We start from the raw sequence: 25,733 nt of genomic DNA on the forward strand, positions 1-25,733 counted from the left end.
GCTACTAGGGCTTTCTACTGAATTAGCATCTTTTCCAGCATTTTCCAAGCACTTTCACTGAAACATTGAGCGACTTTTAGAACATGCAGGAATTTCAAAAATGTTGTTGCTACCTGGATGTGCCTGCAACTCCATCTTCTGCCTTGGACCTGGTCTGCTGCAGTTAACAGGTCAGTAGCACAAATTTTGAGTGGTTTCTGCTAGCCAATAAAGCCAACCATGAAACTGCTATTTGCACTGTAACTGTGAATATGTTTCCCTCTGACATCTCTGTTTAGGATAATTGTCTTTAAAAGTTACTGTAATGCTGATATTGAAGGTGAAGACCTACATCTTATGTAGGCACAGTGCTATTAACCCATGGGCTGCTTGGCTCCAGAAGATCTTATACTGAGAGAACCTTTTGGTGAATGATGTATGTTTCCAGTGCAGTAACAATCTGTTGTTGCTGTGATACCAAAAAACTCTCTTCCCTCTCCCCCATCTCTTGCCCAAGACTTTAGCCAACCCCACAGCTCCCTAAACGAGGGAGCACTGTAATGAAGAGAGGCTGCTTCTCTCACAGGTGAGTGCTGGGGAGGTTTTTTGTGCATCCACACCCCTGGTTTGATTGTTAGAACAGCCGTGGTCTCTGCTGCATTGGTTTTGAACCTACAGGGCTTAGCTTTGTCCATGTTGTTATTACTCCTTCAGTATACCCCTAGCTCAGAGGCTTCCTAGGCACTGCTCCAAGATACCAGCTTTTTGGTTCCTTCCTTTTTTTTAATTTTTCTTGCCATCTTCTGTGATAAGTCATGGAGGGTGTTGTCTTAGCGTGGTTATGCATCCTTCCTTCTGTGTCGCAAGTACCCTGCATGCCCTCCCCGAGGGAGCAGAGGATCGGGCCGGCTCCACTCCCTTCCCTATGAGCTGAGCCTGCCCCGCACTGTCTAACAAGGGCTGATTGCATCGTGCTCATGTCTACAAGTGTGCACTGGGCAAAAGCATCACTGGTAGTTTGTAGCAGAGTCTTCTGCAGCTTCAGCTTGCAGCTATTTGCGCTTCAGAAACAACATTGTGGTAACTGGCCCCAGGCTGCTTAAGGGAGGAGGGAAAACCTGCCTCTCTTTCTAGGGCCTTTGCATCTCGGTTCTGTGCACTCCTCGTTTCTGTTAGCATGGTTGGCCCCAGGACTGCTCCTCCCAGGAGGAGCTGTTCCTGTTACTGCAACACTACCTCGCTGCGCAGCTGGTAGGTGGTGGTTTGGTGCTACTCTGGGCTAGAAGCTGCCTCCGGTCACCATCGGAGGCAGACTTCACGGGCAGAGAAGAGCTCGCTTTGATATGTGCTGTAAGGATATTAAAATAAGGGCAACTGTTCCCTTTGAAGTAAGCCGTAACCATTAAGCTTCTGGCCAATGAGTTGTTGATACTGTGAATGTGGAGGGGTTTGAGGTGGGCTTTTTTTCTGTGGCTCCCAGGAGCAAACTGCAAATGTCCCTGACCTAGCAATATCTAATTTAGAAAAACTGTGTTTCCCCAGGAATGCTAGGGCTGTTGGTAGTATTGCAAGTCGTATTTTGTCAGTTTTTGGGAGGCCTCTGCAGCTTTCAAACAAGCCGTCTCTAAAGGCCTTACTCACAGTAGCCCACCACGGCAGATTCCTGAATAGCCACGTGAAGCACAGGAAGGAGTTGTGATTGCGTTGTTTATGATCATGAGCGTGTTAAAGGCATTTGATGTTTAAGTGCTTGGCCAAGCAGCCTGCTTAAAAGAAGAGTTTGCAATATGCTGCTTAAGCCCTTTACTGCGGAGGAGTCTGCTTAGATCGCCTGGTTACCTGAGCACACAGCAGGAGCGGTGGCTTTAGCCACCTTGCCAAGGTGAGGTTAGTCATGCACTGAGCAGTGGAATGAGGTAGTAAGAAGATGCCAGCAGCACCACCCATGTGGACAAAGGCTTTAGATGGCTGTGGTCTGCTGTGCTTTGTGCAGTATTCACAACAGTCAGGGACATGATAGTGGACTTAAGGTGTTGCAGTGACCAGAACGGTGTCCTTTTACTGGGGGACTTGATGAGCAGAGGACAGGAGGGAGGTCAGATCTCACAGATTCTTGAGTGACAGCATGGTTGGAATACAGAAGTGGTCTTGGATTATAGCACAGATCATCCACTCTGATGGACTAACAATGTGTTCACTAGCCAAGCACTGAAGCAGGTAGACACAGAAATCCCAGTCTATATGAGTCTGAGTCTATATAGGCTCAAAAATGTGCATCATTGTACAAGCCAAGGAATGCAGCACAAACACAGCAAGTGCTGCATGTCCCAGTAGCTTCTACTGTAATGGGATGCTTCTGTCCCTTACTGTGTTCGCCTCTGTAGTGAGCCATAGCCAGAGGAGATAGTAAAGCATATGCATTCAGTCCAGGGTTGACAGTAGACAAACAGCGGGTGTCTATCCAAATGGAGCACTTTGGGGGAAAAAACAAATCACCCCAACCAACCAACCAAAACCCAAAAAACAAAACAAGCAAACAAAAACTTAAGGTAGATGCAACTTAAAGCAAATCATCTGTTGAGAAACAATGTTCACCTCATGGAAGCTAATTGCCGGACAGGTGTGAACGGGTTCTATGGTTCCTAGAAAACATGAAAGAAGGATCTGGTGGCCTTTGGAGAGCAGAAGTTCTGTTAATGGCCTTTGGGCTGAGTGGCACTTGGGGTAGGGGGGAAGCATGAAAAAAGGCAACTTGCAGACAGCTGTGATGTTCTTGTCTGGCATACTGCTCTGTATTTTGGAACAGTCATATGAAAGGAAACTGGGAAAAGAAGTTTGTGCTTTGCCATTTGAGCAAAACTGCTGCTGAACTCTTTTACTGAATTTTTTTTTCCTGTCTGCCCTGTAGGCAGAACATGGTAAAAGCTGTGGGTCTTACATGGCCGTGGCATCTTTATGGTGGCCTGTGGCAGTAGGCTGGGAAGGTGCAGGGGTATAATTTGTCTCTACATGAGACTAGATGTTTGCTCCTGCAGCAGGCAGCTCAGGCATCTGGACAGCTCTGAGGCAGCAAGTATTACTTACATGATACTCTGAAGGCTGCCTGCATTTTAGGAGCTTTCTGTTTCTGCTCCTGTCCAGGATTGTGGTAACCATAAGTTATGTGTCATACCCATTTAGACAGGTAACTGAGGCCTCGTGGGAGTTGGGAGAAGTCTTACTGGATGGGGAAGGCCCAAAAGGAGGTGTTGGGAGAAGCAGCGTATCTCAGTCTGTAGTACCAGTTTGGAAATGTCTGTCTTCATTCCTGCATGGGCCCTGTCTTCCTGTCTTTTGGCCCTAAAGCTGATGCTGGTGGACTGTTGTTCAGCCTGTGCTTTGCCTGCCTCTCTCCCGTTCTCTGCCACTAGACCTGTGCGTGTGACTGACTTGATGGACCCTGATGGTAACACTACCCCTGCAGTGTTGGAGCTGGGTATGGAAAGATCTGTGCCTTACACACTCCAGGATTTGGGCATGGAAGCACTGTGGGGCTTGTTTGCCTCTGCTTCCAGAGCTCCCCTTTGAGCACGGTGCAGCAGCAGCCCGTGGAGGAAGTACAGGACAGGGCAGCTCAGGGATGCCTCGGGTGTCTGAGCACAGCTGGGAGAGGCCGTGGGTGGAATCAGTCTCTCCTCACATCCAGATAGGGCTAGGAGATGGCTTTAAGTCACTTAGGGAGCTCTTCTGTTTGCCTTTTTTATATAAATGTTGCAAGAAGGTACTTTCATATTCAGCAAATTACTTGGCTTTTAAAGTGTTAACTCTTTAACAGAAATTCCTCCGTTTCTCCATCACTCATGAGTAATTGCAGATGCAGCTACTTGAACTCAATCTGATGATCTGAACAGTTTTTCATTGGTTCTTGAGATTATCTTTAAAATCGGGCACAGTAAGCTCTGCTTTATTATGCTGCTGCTGCTACTGCCTGATCATCAAACCACACAACCTAACTATCAAGGGATAGAAGCAGTGCATAAAGTGAAGTTTCCTTTGAGCTGGTAAGACAGTTTAACATATTTCTGTGCTATGCGTCACAGTAAATAATGATAGGATAAATCTACTGAGCTAAGATATTGAAAAATAATTTCTTTACCTAGATGTGGAATTCTATATTGTTTCTTGTGCTAGGAACCTAGAGCAATAAAATCACCAGAAGGGTCTTTGCGCTTTTGTCCTGCTAGTCTGCTGAGCACAAACCCACACTGTTACATTCATTCTGGTACAGATTGCGCTAGAAGGAAGCACCATCTTGAACAAATGATTTTCATGTGCTCCTCTTTGACTGAGAGAGATCAGTGTAAATGAATCTGACTGAAATAGATCCCAGTGTTTGGGACTGTGCAGACAAAAATATGCTTTTTTAACGCATGTAAATACATGTATGTACATATATTTTATGTGTGTGTGTCTGTATGAATATCACTTTGTTGCTTTAGTCATCCTTTGTAGCAGTTTTTTTTCAGCCTCTGGGATCCCAAGTCTGTCAAATGCAAAAGTACGTAGCAGTTCATGAGCATCAGATTGTGGAAAAATGGCTCCCCAAAGATGAACGGAGAAAAAGACTGGTTACATGGGCTTCTCTCTGATAATCTGTTCAGATAAGGGAATCTTGGTACTTTTTCCTTATTCTCCAGCCGTTCACATGCTGATCATGTGAGTCTACCATGTGCACTTGACATGCTTTGTCAGACGTGCTTAGGGGCCTAGGTATTCCAGAGGTAGATAGTCTTTTATTAATTGTTCTTAAAGAACCTACAAAATATTTTCTTGTAGGCAAGGATGGCTGAAGGAGTGTCCTTGACAAACAATCACACTTAGTGCACAATGGATCACTCTGGAGTATGTGCACTTGGGGCTAACCTTAACAGACAGAGGGATGTGCATGTTGGTACAGACACACTATTGTCCCATCATGTTGGACTTCACAGGTGTGAGTCAGTGTCCTGCCTTTCTTTAGAGCCTGTTGGTGCTGCCTCTGGGAGAGATTTAAGCAAAGGAAGGAATTATGGCCAAGGGAGAGCAGGTCACTTATGACTAATTGTTAAGATGTCGGGAATGGGAACAGAGTGTCTGAGGGTCTGTGTCTGCTGTGCCTGCTCCCACTGTGCACCACTAATTGCATCTTGCTGTGAGAGGGAGAGCAAGCAGAGCACGTTTTGGAACAGCTCAGAGACACTGCCAAATCAAAACCTGAAGCTTCTGACTTCCTCTGAGAATTTTAGGTGGGCATAGCAGACCTCACAAGCGAGCTGCAACAAGAAAAACTGCACTGATGAAACAATCTATATAAAAGCTGATGGCAGAGGTGGGATAGAACCTAGGAGTCCTGGCTGGCTGCTGTGGGCTGGCATTTAGTATCACTACATGTATCAAAGGGTACTCGGGCATGTTGAAGAATTTTCGCACACGTGAAAATCCCTGCTCATGCTCTAGTATGACACTTCAGTTTCATGTTTTATCAGGCCTTTGTAAAGCTGATCTTGTCTTACTTGTAGTCATCCAAATGTTGGAGATGCAAAGGTCCTTTTTTGTGTCTGTCACTTTGATCCCATTAAATTTCTCTGCATAATTCTTCTTTCTCTTCTTTGTCACATCAAATATAAGCTTCTTGTCCCCACTTTCAAAGTCACTGACAGCCTCTCCTTGTCCTCTTGTCATCTCTCACTTCCCTATCAAGACGTCAACTCTTTCTATGAAGCCAGCTTCCACCTCCCACTCACCAAATCAGCTCCTCCTAACCTTCCTCCATACTACTTACACACCGAAGGTGCTGCCTGCAATTCTCTTGAGCTACCTTAATCTCGCTCCAAGTCTCCACAAAGCTCTGCTTTGCTAAAACCCAGATGATATCTAGGCTACCCACATGCTGAGACTGTGCTGTCACCTTCTTGTATTACTTCCCCTTTCAGGGGGATATATATAAAATAATTCATTTTACCCTAGAAATTCTTAAAAGCAAAGGTCGTCTGGGGTTAGCCAGAACTTTGAATGACTGCTATTGCTATACCCATTTGTATTACCAGAAATCTGCAATCACCTGTCTTTCTGTTGATCAGCAGTTGAGAGCATTTAGAAAATGTGTTGTATAAATTCTGGTTAAAATGACTTGAAATTACTCTTGGGAAATGGAGGGAGCTGATGGAACCACAGGAGGGGAGGGGAAAGGTGTGGCTGCAAGGCCCCATTTCCTCGAGCAGAAGAGCTCTGCGCTGGAAATGTACAGAGAGGATGGAAACACCATTGCAACCAGCTTGAGACAGCTTGGGAACCTGAGGTCACCGGTCAGCTTTCAGTGCTAAGCCAACGCCTGGACTGGCAGCAGCATGCCTGGTATAACTTTTCGGGGCTTTCGCTCCGACATTTGGTCCCTTTCTTTCCTGTAGAGTGAAGGTGGCTCTTCTCACTTCCTCTGACACCTCCCACATCTACAGTTTTCACAGGGCTTTTCTGCCTTCACCCACAACTCAGCACTGTTGCAGAAACTGGACATTAGTACAAAAAAAAAAAAAAAAAAAAAAAGCATCAAGCAGGCTGGCTAGGAAGTAGATTTGTCTTCCAGTCCCCCAGCTGCTGTGATAGTGCTGTTGCAGCTAGCACTGGAGTGCCATCAGAGCTAAGAATTGGGGGTTTTGGTTTTTTAGATACCTTACCAAGATTTATGTACTACATGTCTTGGATCATGTTTAGGCGAGAGGTTCCAGAAATAAAGGTAGTTCCCCTTTGTACAGATTCTGCACTTTGTTTCTGTCTAACTGCATCTACCTTCAGTGTCCAACTACTGGATTCTTTCTATCTTTTTCTGGTAGATTTAGAAAAGAAGAAGAAGAAGAAAAAATAAAATATTTTTACCTGTAATCTTCTTCCCATGTAAGATACATCACAAGTGGTTTGAAATTACTACTTAGCCTTTCCTTTGGTTAATCAAAGATATTTAGTTGTCTTTAATTGTTCATTTCTGAGGAAACTTATCCAGGATTAAATAATTCTTATAGCCCTTTTCAGAACCATTTTCATCTTTTCAGCAACTTTTTGTTTAAAGTGTGGAACGCAACAGAAGGAATGAACTAATAATGGTGTTACAAATGCTACATGTAGCTGCAATAACATTTATTTTAATTGATATGTATCCACAGTCCTGTGTTAGCTCCTTTAATTGCATTAATGTACTGCAGAATCTTGTTCAGCTGGTTATGCGCTATTTCCCCAAACCATTTTCTGGTAAGCCTTTTGGAATGTAGTGTTCTATGATCTACTTGTGACTAATGTTCAAGGCTTCTAACACAAAGATTTGCTTTTAAACATGCTGCATTTGTTTCCAGGTGAGCTGGAAAGCCAGGAAATGTCTGACACGTTTAAAACATTGCAGAACTGAACAAAGAACTTGGGGTGGGTGTGTTATCAAACTAGTAGCAATTACCTGGAAATGTTGTAGCGTGGTTTAGTTATCTTGACCTATGTTTGTTTGTGTGACTGAACAAGTTTTTGTGGGCACATGTATCATTCTACTTAAGGCAGCTCACTCTATTTCATATTTAGTCAGCCTTACTGTATCTGTCACAGGGATCATATGCAACCCTGATTAGAATGATAAGCAGAGGAGAGACTTCATGCCTCCCAGCCTCTCTCAGCTAAAATCAGCTAATGGTGACACTTCCTCTTGACAACCCCTGCTCTGAAGGTCTGCAGCAAAACAGGATATTTACCAAAACCCATAGATGAAGAGGTGGTGAAGTGGAAGCCAGAAAGATTCCTTTTCTCTTGATCAGTTTCTGAAATGCTGTAATTATTTTACTATTTAATTCAGAAAAGGGACACCACAAGCAGGCATAATTACAGGAAAGAGGTTGATACGTGGATGCTGCTGTCCACCTTTGTGAAATCTGGGACTGGAAGAATACTCTTGGTCATGGAGTCCAGCTCCTGCTGCTGTAGCCACCAGATTGCTTAAATCCCTTCAGGAAGACAATCCTAATGATTGAAATACCACAACCCTTGCTAAGTGTAGGCTCTTTCTCACTTGCTCTTATTCAAAACTGCTTCAGACCCTTTGTTGGGTAGAAACCACGACCTTATTCTATAGCCAGGCTGTACCCATTCGGCCCTGTGCTAATGCCATACTTGTTGGGTTTTCTATCCTGACGCTTCTCTCTCCCTTTTCCCCAGCTTCTGAAAGAGAGCTTGTAACAACCAAAATTTGCCAGGGGTTTTTTCTTTTTGCAATAACTAAGCCAAGCTCCTTCAAGACAGAACATTTCTCACAGCTTCTCGTTACCCCAGCCCTAGAGCTCAGTTCAGTGTCCATGCTGGGCAAGCAGCACAAACACTTTTGCTCCAATATTTTTTTAATTTGCAAGTGACTGTTTTAGTCTGTACTTATTAGCAGTCTCTGCCTACAAACTTATTCCGTGTTTTCTGGGTTCCAGGCTGAGTCGTGGGCTCCTTAAAGCAGCACACTACCTGCGGAGGTGCTGGGCTTGTTTGCTGCATTAAGGTAACAGTAAATATTGCAAACTGGAAGCATCTTAAAAAAACACCATCTATCCCTGAGTAGATCAGGTCAGGATTCTTCATATTAAACTTTGCTGGAAAATCATGAAATCAGAAACTTTGTCGTAAAAAGTACCATCTTAAATGAAAACTTAATCAGGAAAGAATTCACAGAATGGAATTTCTGAATAAAAAGAGAGTCCAGCATAACCTTGTAGAGAGATAACATTCTGTATTGCAAAGGATACACTTCAAATATCCTTATACAACCCTTCAGTAAGTTGGGGTAATGAACCTAAGTGGCCCTAAGTATTCTACATACCTGGTGAGGGCTTTGACCAGGAGTATATCAGCTGTTCCTTCTGCTTCTGCCTTTGGGAGTTTTCTTTTATGGCAAGGAAGTACTTAGGGGAAGGAAAAATGATCCCAAGATTCCCACACTGCAGATAAGCAACTTGGTTATCTGCCTGGAATTGTAGCTTCTCGTGTGTGTGTGTGTGTGTGTGTTTGAGAGAGGGAAAAATATGACAGGTCTTAGTTTTGTTCAGATATGAAATGGGTGAATTTCTAAAACAAAAAATGTGTAGGGTAGAACACCCATTTCTATCCCAGCTTTTGCTCCTGAACTGGAACCTTTTCACACTAGTTCAGGACAACTCCAAGTGGCTTGAAGGAAAGGTTCCCTCGAAAGTTTTGTGACACCGGTGAGTCAAGCACGTGTTCCTCTAGTGAAGAGAAAGGGAAGGTGCAGCAGACCAGTTACTCAAAAAAAACCCCCCAAAAACCAAACAAAAAAACCCCACTTCGTTGAAGGCAGGCAGCAGTGTTTGTGGTGTAGGTGGCTTTCAGCAGATGACTACTGCTGATGGTCAAGCTCATGAGAGAAAAATCTATAGAAGCCTTCAATCTGCAGAAATTATGTCTGGTCCAGGAGGCCCCTGAGCTACAAACGTCTGGAGGCTGAAAGTGTTCTCAGGGAAAAACATCTATGCTTCCTCTGTTGCTATGGTTTTCTCTAAGCATCTGGTTTTGGTTACTGTCAGAAAGAGGATACAGGGAAACATGAACGTTCCAACCGACTGTGGCTCTCTGCTGCTCTTAAATTGACATAAACCATATGCCTAAAAGTGCAAGAAGGAAGGAAAGATGGAATGCTCCCACACCCCTGATCAAATGGCTGGAATGAAAGATTTCCTTTCAGGCAGCTGGTGCTTTGGGTTCCTATGCGAAGTACTACTTACTGCCATGAGAGCAGCTCCTATAGAAGAAACAGTATAGCGGAATTGGTGCCCCATCTGACAGTCAGGGTCAGCTTGTGTCAGAGCTGGCAGAAGCATGTAGCTAAAGCTTCAACCTGCTGGTACAAATACGAACAAAACTGCTTCTAACACTTGTTCTATTTTAGATACTGCCTGGGATGGGAGGAGATGTGTGGCAGCTGGGCCTCCAGCTGTGCGTTACTGCTGTGCTGCTCTTTGGTGGAGGAGGAGAGAGAGGTAAGAGGAGATCTGGAACAGGTCCACTGTGGGAAGAGGCACGTGCATGTGCTTGTTTTTCATCCACAGCCCCTGAAGTATGCAGCGCAAGATCTTGCGACTGCCCTTTCCCAGGTCCTGGGGACCAGTACAGCTGGCTGGCAATGCCAGGCCTGTGGAGCTGAGCACATACTGGTCAAGCTGGGCAGCAGAAACATGTAGCCACTGCCCAAGGTTCCTGCCCTCAGGTCTTAGACTCATCTCGTGCAGTGAAGTGTGGTACAAGAGAGGAAGAACATTTTGAGGAAGGACAGATGAGGTGTTGCTAGAGGAAGTACCGAGCAAGGCCTCCACAGGTGACACCCGACTGCAGCTCTGTCTCCTTCCTCTGCAGAGCTCCCTGGCAGCTTGAGCTGCCTGAATAACTATGTGACTACCGTGAGCTGCATGTGGGCAACGTCGGAACCTGCGGGCAATGGACCTTTCCACCTGCACTTCACCAAGTAAGAGCCGCACACCGAGCCGTCCGTGGCAGCCCCGGCGCTGGCACAGGCAGGACAGCACTGGAGCAGATGGGGCCCGGCCGTGGGCTTCGTGCCCCCCCCAGCAGGGCACCTGTGGCACGGCTAGCTCTGCTGCCCCATCACCCCGTACCTGGGCTGCCCTGGAAGCTGCTCCCTCTCGCCTGCTGTGGGCCCACAGCCCAGCAGGTGCTGCCGGGGTCCGGTGTGGCAGGTCCCTGGCCCCGCATTGCCGAGTCCCAGCCTCCGCTCCCCACCACCTGCGCACTGCCAGAGCCCACCCTACATGAAGCTGCCTCATCAGTTTCTAATAGCTTCTTGTTGCCTAGAAATTTAACCCCTAGTGGTTTAATCTAAATGACTTAATATATATACACAAAAGGATTTTGAAAGTCCAGTGAGTTATAAGCTTTAATAACAGTCTTAGAATATTATGTGAATAATTTTTCCTCTAGCAGAAGGAACGAGGTGAATAGTTTGCTTATTATCCTATCACCAGGCATTGTGATGTGCTAATTTGGGGTGAATATGTTTAGATTATGTAATAACATTGCCGTGACTACCAATAACTAGAGGAGGGAAAGCCACGCTGACATTAGATGCCTCATACATTCTGGTAAGGTAAAGTCAAAAATAGCCCAACTCTTAATGATACTGGATTTTATATCTATAAAAAAACGCCAAGCTGATAAACTGTGGTATCCCAGTTTATTGCAGGGTCACATGCACCAAGAAAAATTTGGTAACAACCAGCTACATTAGATAATTTAATATTAGAAGACTGTTCTTTGGAGCTATTTCCCCAAGATGAAGTTTTCTGTCATTCATCCTGTTACGCTGTGCTGAAGCTTGTGAATATTAAAAAAAAAAAACCAACAACAACAAGCAAGCAACAAACCGACCTCTGACATGTTTTGCCATCGGTACTGGTGTGTTCATAGCGAAAGAGGCTTTAACGTACAACTTGTTAGCTTTGTGCTGTGCACTTTAACTGTCCACCCACTCCTACCCCCCTATACCAGCTGCTTTCCTGGCAGCAACACGCAGGAGCCCCCTTTCAGAGGGCGCAGGGGCAGGTACTGGGCTCTGCGTGCAGCACCTGGGAGGCTTGGTGCTCTCAGAGTGAGGTTATGAAGGTGTCTCCTTCCTCCCTCTTCAGCCCGGCTGTCCAGCCAGCTTTAGCATTGCTTTCTCTGCGGTCTGCACTGAAGAGGTTCATGCACTTCCAGAATGTGGTGCTGCACTAAGCTCCCACCCATCTTTCATAAACTGAAAAGCACTTAATCATATGACTTAAAAGAAACTTTCAGCCCTTTTATTCTTCTAGCCTCTGGTCAAAGGGCCACAACGCCAGCTGCAAACTGACTGCCAGAGAGAACATGCAGAATCAGTACCACTGCACAATCCATTTAGCCAGCCAGATCTTGGAAACAGATGGTTATAGAGTCTCCCTCCAAGGCAACTTCTTTGGACATAATCACACATACATTACCTTTCCAGAGTACAATCCCCGCAAGCACAGTAAGTATGAACCAGGGCAGCTGTGAGCTGAGGCTCTGCCTAGCAGCTTTGTGGTAGGTCTGATAAGCTAACAAAGGGTGTCTCAAAGACAGCAAGTGAAAATAATGTAAACAAGCCAGACTAGTCATCCCTGGAGAGTGCACTATGTGAACTTAATCGGTCAGGATGTAGTCCCAGTGTTTCTCTGTTCTGAGTTCCCCAGGACTTCAGAGAGGGCTGACTCTGGAGCATCTTTCAATCTTATTTCTCATCTGCATCATGTTTTCTTGTGCCATGGATAATGTACAATTGGATTGCCTTTATAGTTGGGTGGGGTTTTTTTCTAAGAAATGAAATCAAAGGTGTGGATCTAATTCAATGTCCCATGGCCTAGTACTTCAGAGAAATGCTCTAGTATGCAAAATCTCAGAGCCTGTCTACATCAGTAGTATGTTGGAAGAGGAGAATGTGACATCCACAGTTGTTTGCTTGCAGGACTATCCCCAGGGGCTATTGGAGTTACCAGTAATTTATCTCAGTTCTGTAGCTATTCTGACCTACCCTGTAAGCTAATTTGGTATATTGCTGGTCTTAGTATCACTCTTCAGACCCAGCTTTATCTTCCAAGACTTCAGTGAGTCTAGTATTATGCATCTCCTTCTGTGGTGTTCATGTCCCAAATATAATGAAAAAATCTACTTCTCTATTTGCAGTAAAACTTGATCCACCTTTGAACATCCAGAGGAATGTCACTGCCAGCAAGTGTCAGATATGGTGGAGTGTGCCGTGGTACCTCGTTGACATTCTTCAATATGAGTTGCAGTATAAGGAGTACAGCATGTCCTGGGAGGCAAGTGGATGAGGCGCACACTGATACTGCCTTGCTTTTTGGGCGCAATGGCCTTGCCACTCAGCTCGGGGCCTTCTGGCAGCTGACTGTTTAAGCTGGCCTGGTTTCCCACATCAAGGCGGAAAGATTTTATATAAAACATCCATACTGAAGATCAATATATCTTCTTCTCCTGAACCCTGCGTTCAGGAATCATCCACCATCATGCATGCCCCCTTCTTGCATCCAAGAAAAGAGCATTTGGTAAAGGGGGAAAACAAAACCAGAATATTTAAAAGAGCATCCCTTTGCCCAGCCTTGTTAACAGAAATTCTTTGTAATACTTTGTAGGTCGCATTGAACAAGACACTACCCAGTTCACTGCCACAGATAGAAATTGAAGCCACAGAGCTTCGCAGTGGCATTGTTTATGTTGCACGAGTTCGCTGCAAAGTTTCTGAAAATGAGGATTCATACCATAGTCAGTGGAGCGAGTGGAGCCAGACAACAGAGTTTCAGAAACCAGGTACAAAGAATGTTGTTTTACCTTGATTCATGTCTTTTCATGTCCATGTTCCAAAAAAAGGAAGACACCTGGTAAAATGAAGCTTTTCAAATCAGAACCAGCTTCATTCAAGCTTTCATAGCCAAATCACTTTGCTTGAGGTCTTTTGCAGCCTGTTTCATTTGCATTGCTTGGTTATTTGGTATTCTATCCTGACTTCCAGACTTTCTATCTGTTATTTTTGTACTGATTCTTTTCCTAGGTGTACTAGAACTGTCTGAAAAGAATGTAAATACCAAAACTATGCAGTTCTTGTTCATTCCTCTGAGTTTTGGCACTGTACTCTATTTATTTTGGAACTGCAAGTTTTCTTCAAGGTATGTTTCAGTTGTTCAGTAAGTTTGCCTTGATCTTCACACCCTGAAGACGGTAAATCAAATGTCCTTAGATCCCTTTTGCTTCCTATTTCTGCTGCACAGACTCAATCATTTTCAAAAGCTCTTTTGACATCTTGGGACATGACATGTTTCCTTGGCTGATGATAGTTAATGATCTACTACACAATTCTTAAGGAAACCAAAGTGTCTTTGTGGCACCCAAGCTTAGCTAAAGCTCAAGGTTGAGGGTCTTTTGCAGTTAAAGAAATTTAAACCCATGGATTTTTTTTTTTTAAGTTTCATGTAGATAAATTAAAATTGCATGTACCAGCAATCTGCAAACATGGTTAAACTGATGTCGGTGTTAAGCCACTTGTGACATACAGGGGAAAAAAGTGTCTCTAGAATCTTGGTTCACCCATCTCAGCAATTTTTTATGCTGGCAGAGCAAAGGTAAAACCTCTTACTCTCTTCTGCCTTGACATACATTATTATGCCCCATATACATGTCGCTCTTGGAGAAACAGAATACATGATGTCCCTATGATTAAATATTTTTACAGGATAGACCCTAGTAAAGGGACTAGGATGTCTGGCAGAATTTCTCTGTCTAAATGTAATGAAACTAGAACTCTCTAAAACACCTCCAGAAACAATGGTTTAGATCAAATAAGTTGCTAAAGAAGCGCATAAATAGCTCAGTGCATATAATGAGTAATAGACTAGTACTGAGTTTGTGGCACATACCATTCCTCAGAAACTTTGAAGACTCTGCTTCAGGCTAGAAACATTAAATGCATGCACAGGAGGCAGACAAACAATTGCATAAGATGTCAGAAACCATATGAAATGGGCTTCTGCAATCTTTCTAACATAAGTGTGGGGCTTTTATCTAATCAGTGTGCTATATCATCAAGACAGAATACGGAAAAATTGTCAGGTTTTGTTTTTAATTTATTTTAAGTGTTGTTTTCTCACTTCAGGGCAAAAAGCCTGTCCTGCTTTAACATTCCCACACCAGCTGCTTTCTTTCAGCCGCTCTATAATTTGCACAATGGGAATTTTAAGGTAAGAAATAAGTTTCATTTCTTTCTTATGACCCTCAGTTCTTGAGGGGAGGATTTTTTTTTTTCCTGGGATTAATCATTCTAGCTCCTGAGCAAAGTTACTGACACATGGTTCTGGTCTTCCTGGGAATTTAGTTTGTCAGTTTCCTGCCTCCACATACTAGCTGCACCACCAGAGCTTCTGTCCAGCTTCTCTTTCCTTAAAACAAAACCCCTCCAGTGACTCACTCCCAATCCATGCTGAACTTGGAAGGTGCACCCTGTCTTTGCAAAGCCAAAGCTATACAAGCAGCTTGCAGTATATTCCGTGAAATTAGCCACTAGATTCTCTATCCTATTACTTTGCCCAGTAGATTTGCATGAAACCTCTGGATTATCATGCCAAAGCCATAGGGAAAGAATAGTTATTTAAAAAATTCCAACTCTAAGCAAAATGCCCTGAACTTACTGATACTTTCACTAGGACTGGGTTGGACCTAATGAGGCTTGTAGCCAGCTTGGAAAAGAAGAGGCCAGCAACTCAAACAAAGTGACTGCAGATGGAGTTTCTGATCTCAACATCCAAGAACAGATTTCCCAGATATCCTTGAAACCTATGGAAAGCACAAATCTGGTTGCTGCAGAAGAAAACTCTGCATTTGCTTCAGGTCCAAGCCAGCAGTATGTCCCCAGCAGGTATGTAAAAGCAGAAGAGATAGAAATGAGGCTAGGACTGTTGTTTGCACAAACCCATGCTGATGATACAGTTGGCCCGAAAATCTCTGAAATAATTAAAACCAACCTTGAGAACCCTAGCATGGGAAGGAATTACCCCTCTCACCCAGCGCATGGCAAGGGTGACTTCCTTATGCTTCAGGAGCCTTCGGAGATAGCAAGTGTGTCCTTCAGCAGCAGTGACTATTGTACCTTGTGCGACGATGATACCACAGGAGGTCTGATTCCTGCTGAACTACTGAAGCTCTCCAATGGCAATAATCTTGTCAAACATCAGAACGATCAGAGTAACCTTCCCTGAGGAATACTGCCTACAAAGATCCTTCTGCTGTCCTCTCACCTCCCAACACTGTCTTCGCAAGTGGCTTAAATGGTAACTGTGCAGACAATTACACACATATATGATTTTTAGGTAAATCCTCAATTTCTGTACTTCAAAAGAAGGTTGTGATCAACTCCTCTAGCTTGCAAGTACTACCCCTATAAGCATGGCAAGGCCCAACTCCAGCAACATCTGCAGCCTCAGGAGACACGTGACCATTCCCTTCCCTAAATCAACTTCCTGGCAGCAGCAGAAACCCAGCAACCCCCTAGCTGCAGCAGCAGACCTGCTGTTTTTCTTCAGGAAGCGCTACTGGAATTGTCTGCCTCTCAGAAGCCACAATGTTTGCAATGTACTGAGCAACAGTTTAAACGCCATCTTTATTTTAAAATTTGGTGGCTTGCTACAACAGGGTTACAGCATTAGTGGATAAAGGAAGAGCAACTGATGTCATCTGCCTGGACTTGTGCAAAATATTTGACACCATCTCGCACAACATTCTTGTCTCTAAATTGGAAAGACATGGATTTGACAGATGGACCGCTCAGTGGACAAGGGGACTGGCTGGCTGGTCAAACTCAAAGGGCTGTGGTCAATGGCTCAATGTCTAAGTGGAGATCAGTGACAAGTGGCATCACCCAGGGGTTGGTCTCAGGACTGGTGCTGTTTGATATCTTGGTTGACAACACAGGCAGTGGGACTGAGCAGGTTTGCTGACAGCACTGAGCTGTGTGGTGCAGTCAACATGCTGGAGGGAAGGGATGCTGTCCAGAGGGACCTTGACAGGCTTGAGAGGTGGGCCTGTGCAAACCTCATGAAGATCAACAAGGCCAAGTGCAAGGTCCTGCATGTGAGTCAGGGCAATCTCAAGCACACATACAGGCTGGGCTGAGAATGGATTGAGAGCAGCCCTGAGGAGAAGGACTTGGGGGTGTTGGTGGATGAGAAGCTCAACGTGACCCAGCAGTATGTACTTGCAGCCCAGAAAGCCAGCCGTATCCAGGACTGCATCAAAAGCAGTGTGACCAGCAGGTCGAGAGAGGTGATCCTCCCCTTCTACTCTGCTCTGGTGAAACCCTACCTGCAGCTCTGGGCCCCCAGCATAAGAATAACACGGACCTGTTGGAGCAAGTCAAGAGGAGACCATGAAGATGATCAGAGGGCTGGAGCACCTCTCCTATGAAGACAGGCTGAGAGAGTTGCAGTTGTTCAGCCTGGAGAGGAGAAGGCTCTGCGGAGACCTTATAGCAGCCTTCCACTACCTAAAGGGGTCTTAGAAGAAAGCTGGAGAGGGACTTTTTACAAGGACATGTAGGGACAGGACAAGGGGGAATGGCTTTAAACTGGAAGAGGGTAAATTTAGATTAGATGGAAGAAACTCTTCACTGTGAGGGTGGCGAGGCACTGGCACAGTTGCCCATCCACAGGATGCCCCATCCCTGGCAGTGTTCAAGGCCAGGCTGGATGGGGCTTGGAGCAACCTGGTCTGGTGGAAGGTGTCCCTGCCCGTGGCAGGGGCTTGGAACGAGATGGTCTTTAAGGTCCCTTCCAACTCAAACCATTCTAGGATGGATCCTTCCAGTGGAAGACAGAGAACTACTATCTAGGAAGGAGGCATAACGTGGGCTCTGGTCAAGCATTTGAAGCCTTTCGTTTCCTGGGACTACTAAGTTCATGCTCTGTGTACCATCTGCAACCAGAACAAAGTAGTCAGTATTTTCCCCTTTCTTTTATTTCTGTTCAGTTTTGCCAGAGGAAACAATTTCAAAAGATATTTAAGTAATACTTGTAAGCCACTAAGGAGTTGAAAATGTTCTGTGACAAAGATTTTGGTTTAGTTTTGGTCTTGGATTTTGGTGGTGTATTTTTGTTTTTTTTTTTCCTTGAAGTGACTAAAGTAAAAGAACTAACACACTATGATTATTCAGAAATAAATAAAACAGAGGAATAATGTAAACTTCCATTTTTCAGAAGTTAGTGTCTGAGAGGTTTGGAAAGAACTTTAGAAAACATTAACTATATTAATCATTAGTAAAAGTTGGTTTGAAAACATCACAGAAGTAAGAGACGGAAGAACTAAATGCTCTCCCTAGTTTGCAGACTAAAGCACTAAGCCAGTACTGCTGCTACTACCATCAACAGAAAAAGGGATAAGAAGGCTCCTGAGTGAAGACATATTTTACAGCTCATAAAGCCAAGGGGGATCAGCGTGGTGAGCTTATCCCATGGTGTCTAGCATGTGAGCACCAGTATAGTTCTGTTAGTGCCCACCCAATAGCTATATCTCTGGTGAAATATTTGTGTTACCAGTAATGAGTGATAGAAGCTGTATCTCTGTTCCATCTTCTGCTGTTTAGTCATCTGCATGCTCATTTCAAGAGGGGCAAGAAGATCAGACTGCATGTTTCTTAACAGTATAAGTACTGCAGCACTGATGCAAACTCATTTTGAAAGAGCAGCAAACAAGTCACATTAAGACACAGCACTCAGCCTGTTGTGCCCTCTCAGTTAGGGTGACTTGTCTTCACAGTATGGCTTCTAATGCCTCACAGTGAAACGCAGGTGTCAAATAGTGGTGCTTGGCATGCTGAACCACTCCCTGCAGCCCTGAGCTTCAGGGCCTTAAGATCATTGATCTGCAAACTCCCGCTCAAAGGTGCAGGAGCCTAGCCTGTGAAAGCAATCTTTTTTCCTGAGACTGCCATTAGTCAATGGCCAAATAAAGCCGTAAATCTTTTCCTGGTTAAGTATGCAGATAGGAGGAGAGTCATTCCACAGACAAGAGAAACAAGCTTGCTCTTTTTAGTTTACTTTTTGTTAAATTTGATCATTGTGTAAACAAAGGACAGAGAATGTTGGTTAGACTCAGAGCAGCACCATCTTATGAAGTACCCAATGTGAGCTGTTGTTGATAGCTCCACAGCCCTATCACTCCATCTTTCCTGTATCGATGTGCTCCTGTGAGTCATGAAATCCTGTGCTGCAGAAGTCTATCACCACAGGCCTTTCCAGACATACATAGTCCCTTGAGTCTCCCAGCACCCCTCAGCAGAGCATATGCTCTTTCACAGACCTATCCACATGTTCGCTCATCTAACCAGTAAAGACACCAAAAATGATAAATAATCTGTTTAATGTTCGCTAATTTAATCTAATCTGCAGATCTGCTCCTGTTAGAGGCACAGCGATTCTGTAGACAGAGGTGCTTATCAATTGCAGAGATTTAAACTGTCAGTTCTAGAGCAAGAACTATAATATTTGACAACATAGATATTTATGTACTGGTGATCATAATTGGAAAAGAGGAGGGGATGTTCTTTTTATGGTAGGAAAGGAAATGAATGCACAGGGGATTTTGTTTCTTTGCTTTTAATAACATGTAAACCAAGGATTAAATTGCAACACGGGACTACAGCACTTGGATTGCTTCTTCTTTGATGCTCAAGGACCCTAGTTAATTGAGAAAACCCCAAATCTCAGTGTCAAATCTTACCATTTTAGGGCTGATGAACAGATTGATTTGATCAACATTCTTCCCATTTTCAGTGCATATTGGAGCACAGCGCAGAAACTGCTGTGATAGCATCAGCTCTACATTATCATGTGCATGCACAACAGCCCAGTATTATGCGATATTTGCCTCCGTCTAGAAGCAGTATATTTATATTGATATGGTACTGCAGGCCCAACACAATGTGGTTTTTTTGAGCTAAGCTGATTCACATGAAGCCTAGTATAGGCAGTGCCAGAGCATAGCAGTAACAGTGATTGCTGTCTCAATGCAAGTAATGAGTTAGTTGTCTTTTGTATTATCTCTGTCTAACACGGTCTGCCAAATGCTGAAAAAAATTGTAAGCCATAGGCAAGTCTAAATAAAGCATTAGTTGAAGAAAGGAATTAGGGCATTGATGTGGACAGCCTAGTGAAGACTTTTTCATAACATACTTTTACATCCAAAAGCAGACAACAGATAAATTGAGAATGAGATTCACAGTACTAGAGAAAAAAAAATTAGGAACGCTTTCACATAAATCAATAGCATGCCTCACCTCGTGTCAGTGTGCACAAGTGGATACCCATCTTTATAACGAGATTACGGTTTTCAATAGCTTGCACAGTGGTTCCCACAGCTCAATATACCACAGGAGTAGGTGCACCAGTGCCAACACGTAAGTAATACAGCTTTTTGATTCCTAATACCAGTTATCTTCTTTAAACAGCTGAAGATCATATATGCCATTGGAAGATTACTGACCTTGCCTTCATGTCCTAAAACTCTGCGCTGCTGCTACCACCAAACTGAAGTTTTTTGTCTGCTGGAGATAAGGATGAAGTTAGTTATTTAATCGGCGTTCTGTGGGAGGGATAAGACAGGATGCATTCTTTCCTGGCTGGGAAATCTCAGACCAGCTCTGAGGAAACAAATGCAGCCAGCCTAGCAGGATTTCTGGGGCCAGGTAGTCCAGTGACATGGAAGCCGCCTGCCAATCTGATGGAACTTGTGTAGGGAGCCGAGGAGACGCCCAGGCTTTGTCCATAGCGTGCCCGTCTCGGGTATTCTGATGTTTGCGACAGTCAGTTTTCCCACTGCTGCGATACAGCTGCTTGCAGGTGCAAACTGGCTGTTAAAAATGCACCTGCCTCTCCGCCTGAGGCCCGGCGGCTACGTGACTGCGCCCCTTTGCGGCGGGCACCGAAGCGCCTCTCGCCGCTGTCACCGGTCAGGGGCTCCGCGCGGCCCGGTCGGCCTCAGGGCCTGGGGGCGCCGCGCCGCCTCCGCTTAGGCCCGAGCGACGCGGTTTGCCCTCGGCGGTGGCCCCGGGGGGCTCCACGGCTCCGGGCTGTAGGTAGGTTGCGCTGCGGGTAGCTCCCCCCCCCGGGCGGATGCTGCAGCTCCAGCCCTCTGGCCGCGCCCGCGCCTAGCCCTGCGCCCAGCCCTACCGCCCCGTCCCGCCGGCACCCCCACCGCTCCGGGACCCCCGGCCGGGCCGGGGCACTGGGGTCTGCAGCGCCCGCGAGCCCGGTCAGCAGCGCCGCGCCCTGCGGGGCCGGGCCGTGCTCCCGCGGCGCGCCACCGCCCCCTGCCGGCCCGCCCGCGCCATCGCCCTCAGCTTGGAAAGGGAACATCTGCCCCCAGGCGGACAGCGAAGGTACGGACAAGTCAAAAATATCGCCATTGCAGCCGCTCGGCGGGGCCGCGGAGAGCAGCAGCCCGCCGCCGCCGCTGGGAACGGGCGCCCCCTTACGGCTGCCTTCGTGCGCTGCGGCCAGCCGGGCCCCGGCGGGCAGCGGGCCCCGGCGGACAGCGGGCTCTGGCGGGCAGCGGGCCCCGGTGGGCAACGAGCCCTGGCAGGCAGCGGGCCCCGGTGGGCAACAGGCCCCGGCGGACAGCGGGCCCCGGTGGGCAACGAGCCCCGGCGGGCAGCGGGCCCTGGTGGGCAACAGGCCCCGGCGGACAGCGGGCTCCGGCAGAAAGGCAAAGGTGCAGGGCTGTGGGCTGGCGGGTTTTGCAGTTTAAACGCAGTCACTGTGTAAACCTCGGCTTGAGCCGCTGTACACCAAATAGGTAGGTCAGGAAGATTCACAAAACGTGTCTTCTGTGAATTAAGATCAGACTGAGTGTAGAGGAATGCTCCCGATCAGACACAGAAATGAGGTTCTCAAAACGTTTTGTACTAAAAGTAGCTGAGTAGCTGGAGCAAAATGTCTACACGGCTTTAAAATGCGCATTGACCTATGAAGGTAATTATATCTCCACATTCACGTCTGGGGACTACCAAAATGGGATTTAAATGATGCTTAAAATAGGATCTCCACAGACAGAGCAAAAAAGGGAAAGGCCTTTCAGACACCTAATTTAATTGTCTAGATTTTAAAGTGCCCAAGAGTTCCCTCTCCCATTTCTGTTCTTGGTGAAAGGCTGCATCAGTCACACCTCCACTGGGAATTAACGTTCACATTGCTGTTACTTCTGTTGATTTCATTTTTCCTCTGCATTTTGTGTAGAAATACCCTCATATTCTAACTTTCTTTATATGGATTGCTGCTCACTTCTTTTTACTTTCCAAAGATAATTTTATTTTACGAAAAAATACTATGTTCCAAAAGTAGTAGAGATTCTCTGTTAACGTGGCCTCCACAGCTTCTACTGCTCGTACTGTGCAATGCAAACCCATGCCCCATATAGAAAAAATGCTGCATTTTTAACTGCAAAATTAACTGCAACTGTAAAACACCAGTTTACTTTTTTGACAAGAGTAATGGTTTGGGCATACTTAAAATTAAAAGTAGGCTTTTTCCAAGCTGTCTCATTTTAGAGATCACGTGACTGGAGAAGATCAGTACCCAGGACTGCAGAGGAATATATTTGCACTTGGATTTGGTTCTTGGGGAATTACAAAGATGTTTTCTGAGCGCTGCTGGAAGAAACTTGTAATGTTAGTAGGCAGAAGTATAAGATCCCCTTATCAATAAAGGGTAGGCAGAAATTTGTTGCATATATATTTTTTAAATTTTGTAAATAAACTGGGATTGCAGGAAATAGACTTCTGGGAAAACATCGATGCTGAATTATTGTAAGGAAAGTAGGAGAAACTCTGCCAAATAGCAAAAAGCTTTTGCATCTCTTAGGGCATTAATGCTGTAACGCTGTTTATGGCTACTGAATATTTCGTCACTTTGCTGTTTTTCATATAGGTGAATTCAAACAGAACCTCCTGGCCAAAAGACAGATTCTTTTCAGTTCGATCTGGCAAAACTTCTCTCTCATCTGTTCACAGTTTTGGCTCTGTAACTAGACAGTATCTTAACAGTCCACACAGCTGACTGAACAGTCAGATTTATGTTTGTTTATGTCCTTGCATATTTTTATAAGGCTCAGAAAGTATCAGGCTTGCCACAGAACTAATAACATTTATGGACTGCAAAGAGGAAAGTTTATTTCATATTAAATTTGTTTTTCAATTTCAAACATATTTCAAATGTTACACAGCTAAGAGTTGTGAACACAAAAAAAAGGAAGGTATGAAAAAGGGCAGACATAATAATACTACATGACTACTCAACTAAGCTGTATACGTCAAAACAGTTTGGTTCAGACTTACTTCTTTTTCCAGCAGGGCTAACTTAGGCAGGCATGATATTCTGATTCATTTGCATCTCTGCTTATCTGGGCTGTGGATCAGCCATACAGACTATACGTGTGTATCACCATGCTTGAACTAAGGCAAACGCACACCAGGCAATCACTATATGCAATTTGCTAGGTTCTGCTGCTTAACATCAGACAGACCATAGCATTTTCCTTTAAGCAAAACAAAGAATGGTGCCTTCAGAAGAGAGGTAGTAAAGCACACAGTACCAACTAAAGCTGTTCCACGAAATACCACATATATCAATTAAAGCCTTTCAGCATGGAAAACCTTCATTGATGCTGTAAAGAGCAGCTTTGCTGTGTCATCCTTTTGAGATGAAGACAATGCTGCAGAGTGCAATGGCTTCACCTAGCCGAGTTCAGGAGTCCAGAGACCTCCTGGAAAACTTGTACAGTAGATTTTTATCTCTTGTTCAGTTGAACACAAACTGAGCAACTAAAATTAAGTAGAAAAGGGGGCAACAATAAAATCTATGAGCTTGTCAGCAGTGAGAGGAAAGGGAAAGCAGGGGCCCATTACTGAATGGGAAAGGGAGCGAATAACAGATGATGTGTAATCGATTGAAGGATACAGCACCCTCTTTTTGTTTCAGTAGAACAATAAAGTTTAGCAACGAAGATAATTAATATGATTCTTTTTAACAAGATGATAGTAGCACACAGAATTTGAGTTAAAACCCTTAGCAGTGTTAAATTCTGCAGGGCCAGGCAGCATTTGCCCTAAAATATTTTTTGCAAAAAAAAGAACAACAAAAAAAACTCAAGTGAACCGCAACAACTACCTGAAGCAGTCTCTGCCATGTTGAAAGTCATTTCTGAGAAGCTGTGCTGAACAAGAAACCTAGAGGACTTCTGAAAGATTAACAGTCTCCTCTTCAAATGTAGGAAAAATACAGCCCAAAATAATGATAAACCAATTAGCATGACTTCATTCTTTAAAAGGATTCTGGCATAAAAATACATATTTTTAAAATATCTAAAGGATTAAAAAGTGAGAAACAATATAAATTGATGAATCAACTTCTGTCTTTGACTACAGAATTTACTTGATGATAATGGGGAAGAAGCAGATAATAATTTGACTTTGGTTAGTATTTTTGACAGAGTTCGATTTTAAAGGAATACTAAGGAAGCTAGTTGGCTTAAATGATACCAGCTAGACTTACGAATGAACGATTAGACTTTTTGAAAATGCACTGGATTAATCATTATTAGTTCCTCATTAAATGGCATTTCAGGTGGTGTTCCAGGAGCCTATCCTGGCTCAGTCTTGGTCCTATTCAGTATTTTCATTAATTTTGGTGATGAAATAGGAACTATGCATACAAGATTTGTGACATTGTTCTGGGAAGGATTTTAGTCATGTTGGGAGATGAAAAAGAGGAGAAAAAATTTTTTGACAAATTCTGAGTGCAGTCTAAATAACGTGAATTTTCATAAAGTGCAAAGGATTGCACTTCAAAAGAGAAAGGAAAAGCATCACTATAAACTGGGAAATAATAGTTTATTATTTAATAATATATTATTAAACAATATATTATTATTTAATAGATTGAAATAGGATTTGAGAGTTGCAGAGTACCGCAATGTAAATAATGAATTAACAGTGAGATGATACTGTAAATGGACAAATACTACTATAGCACATAAAGAGAGACATGTAATTTGAGAATGGTAGGAAGTACTTATTTGGTTCTACTTTTAATAAATGAGTTCGCAGTTGAATAGTGTATCGAAGTCTAGGTATGATACCTTCAGGAAGACACGTATCAGTTGGAAAGAATCTGGGGAAGGAGACGCTATGAGGGAGGCCACCAATTTTGATACAGTCTGAAAAAAAAACAAACGGTATACCTAAAAACCCACACCCCCACGTACACATTCACCCAACAACTGGTTATGATCAATTGATCTACTCGCCTGCTGAGGAAAAGGAAGTGAAAATCATCATGCAGGAAAGCCGATTTACTTACTTGGCTATTGCAAAAATCCGTCCAGAGAAAGCAGTTCAAGAGCAGGACCCTGCGGCTGCCCTGGCCCTGCGCCCCATCCCCCGCTCGGCGCCGAGTGCCGGTGTTGCGGGTTCCGATGCAGTTCAGTGATATAGATGATCCTTTCCTGCATCGTCTTTTTGAGTAATCCCTCACAATTCAAAAATCCTTTGAGAAATTCGTTTGCTCCAAAGCGCGGCGGCCCCAGCCCGGCAGCGCCCGCGGCGGCCGGTGGGCAGGGCCGCGCCCCCCCGCGTACCTGGAGAACGCTCGTGACCGCGGCCGACGGCGATTCAGCTCCCGGCCTGCAAAGCGCGGCCGTGCGCCGAGAGCAGCGCTCGGACCCGGTGAGTCCCGACGCAGGGGACAGGGGCACGGGCGCTTCTCCCCGAGCAGGCGGGACTCCGCTGCGAACGCCCGCGCCGACGCGGCGTTTCCGACGCACCTGAGCCCGCGGCCGTGGCGGGGGCCGGGAGCTCCCAATGGCCCTTCCCCAGCTGGGTTCGGTTGCCGCGGCCACCAGGCCAGTGCTCAGGCCCGGCCGGCCCCCAACCCCGCCCGGCCGCCCTGACGTCACCGCGCCGCCGCGCTCGCGGCGCTCTTGCGTCGTGGCACGAGCCCGGGCACGGGCGCGGGGCGGAGGCCGCGCCGCCCTGCCCGCCCCCTCCGGACGGGAGCGCAAAGCCGACCGCGCACGCGCGACCCGGCCGCGGCCGCTGGGGCTGACGAGCGACGCTCCGCCGGGGCCCTCGCGTGAGTAGCGGGTGGCGC

The 25,733-nt window shown here is 45.3% G+C and overlaps 2 protein-coding genes and 1 long non-coding RNA gene across 4 annotated transcripts in view; 2 read left to right on the forward strand and 1 right to left on the reverse strand.

Annotated features, from left to right (window-relative positions):
- Nucleotides 1–355: 355 nt before the first annotated feature.
- On the forward strand, nt 356–19,232 carry LOC106112243 (interleukin-9 receptor-like). The gene is made up of 9 exons (XM_027780823.2): nt 356–8,512; nt 9,914–10,004; nt 10,378–10,486; nt 11,832–12,025; nt 12,718–12,854; nt 13,185–13,359; nt 13,601–13,715; nt 14,699–14,783; nt 15,246–19,232. The coding sequence occupies exons 2-9, from the start codon at nt 9,926–9,928 to the stop codon at nt 15,795–15,797; spliced, it is 1,446 nt and encodes a 481-aa protein (XP_027636624.2). The 5' UTR covers nt 356–8,512; nt 9,914–9,925; the 3' UTR covers nt 15,798–19,232.
- LOC129784423 (uncharacterized) lies at nt 11,199–13,308 on the reverse strand. Its single transcript, XR_008747139.1, has 2 exons — nt 13,178–13,308; nt 11,199–12,847 (listed from the first exon to the last, which is right to left on the reverse strand). It is a non-coding gene; the product is annotated as an uncharacterized LOC129784423 (long non-coding RNA).
- Nucleotides 19,233–22,977: 3,745 nt separating the features above from the next.
- The window catches only part of PDPK1 (3-phosphoinositide dependent protein kinase 1), a 37,758-nt gene continuing 35,002 nt past the window's right edge, over nt 22,978–25,733 (forward strand). The window contains exon 1 of one of the 2 annotated variants that reach the window (XM_055803446.1): nt 22,978–25,309. In XM_055803446.1, coding sequence (XP_055659421.1) covers nt 25,079–25,309 — 231 coding nt within the window. In that variant the 5' untranslated portion in view covers nt 22,978–25,078. Of the gene's footprint in view, nt 25,310–25,695; nt 25,716–25,733 lie in introns of those variants that run through there. The other variant, XM_055803450.1, reaches the window with a different exon arrangement.

Source organism: Falco peregrinus, chromosome 5 (assembly GCF_023634155.1).
Source record: "Falco peregrinus isolate bFalPer1 chromosome 5, bFalPer1.pri, whole genome shotgun sequence".
Lineage (NCBI taxonomy): Eukaryota > Metazoa > Chordata > Aves > Falconiformes > Falconidae > Falco > Falco peregrinus.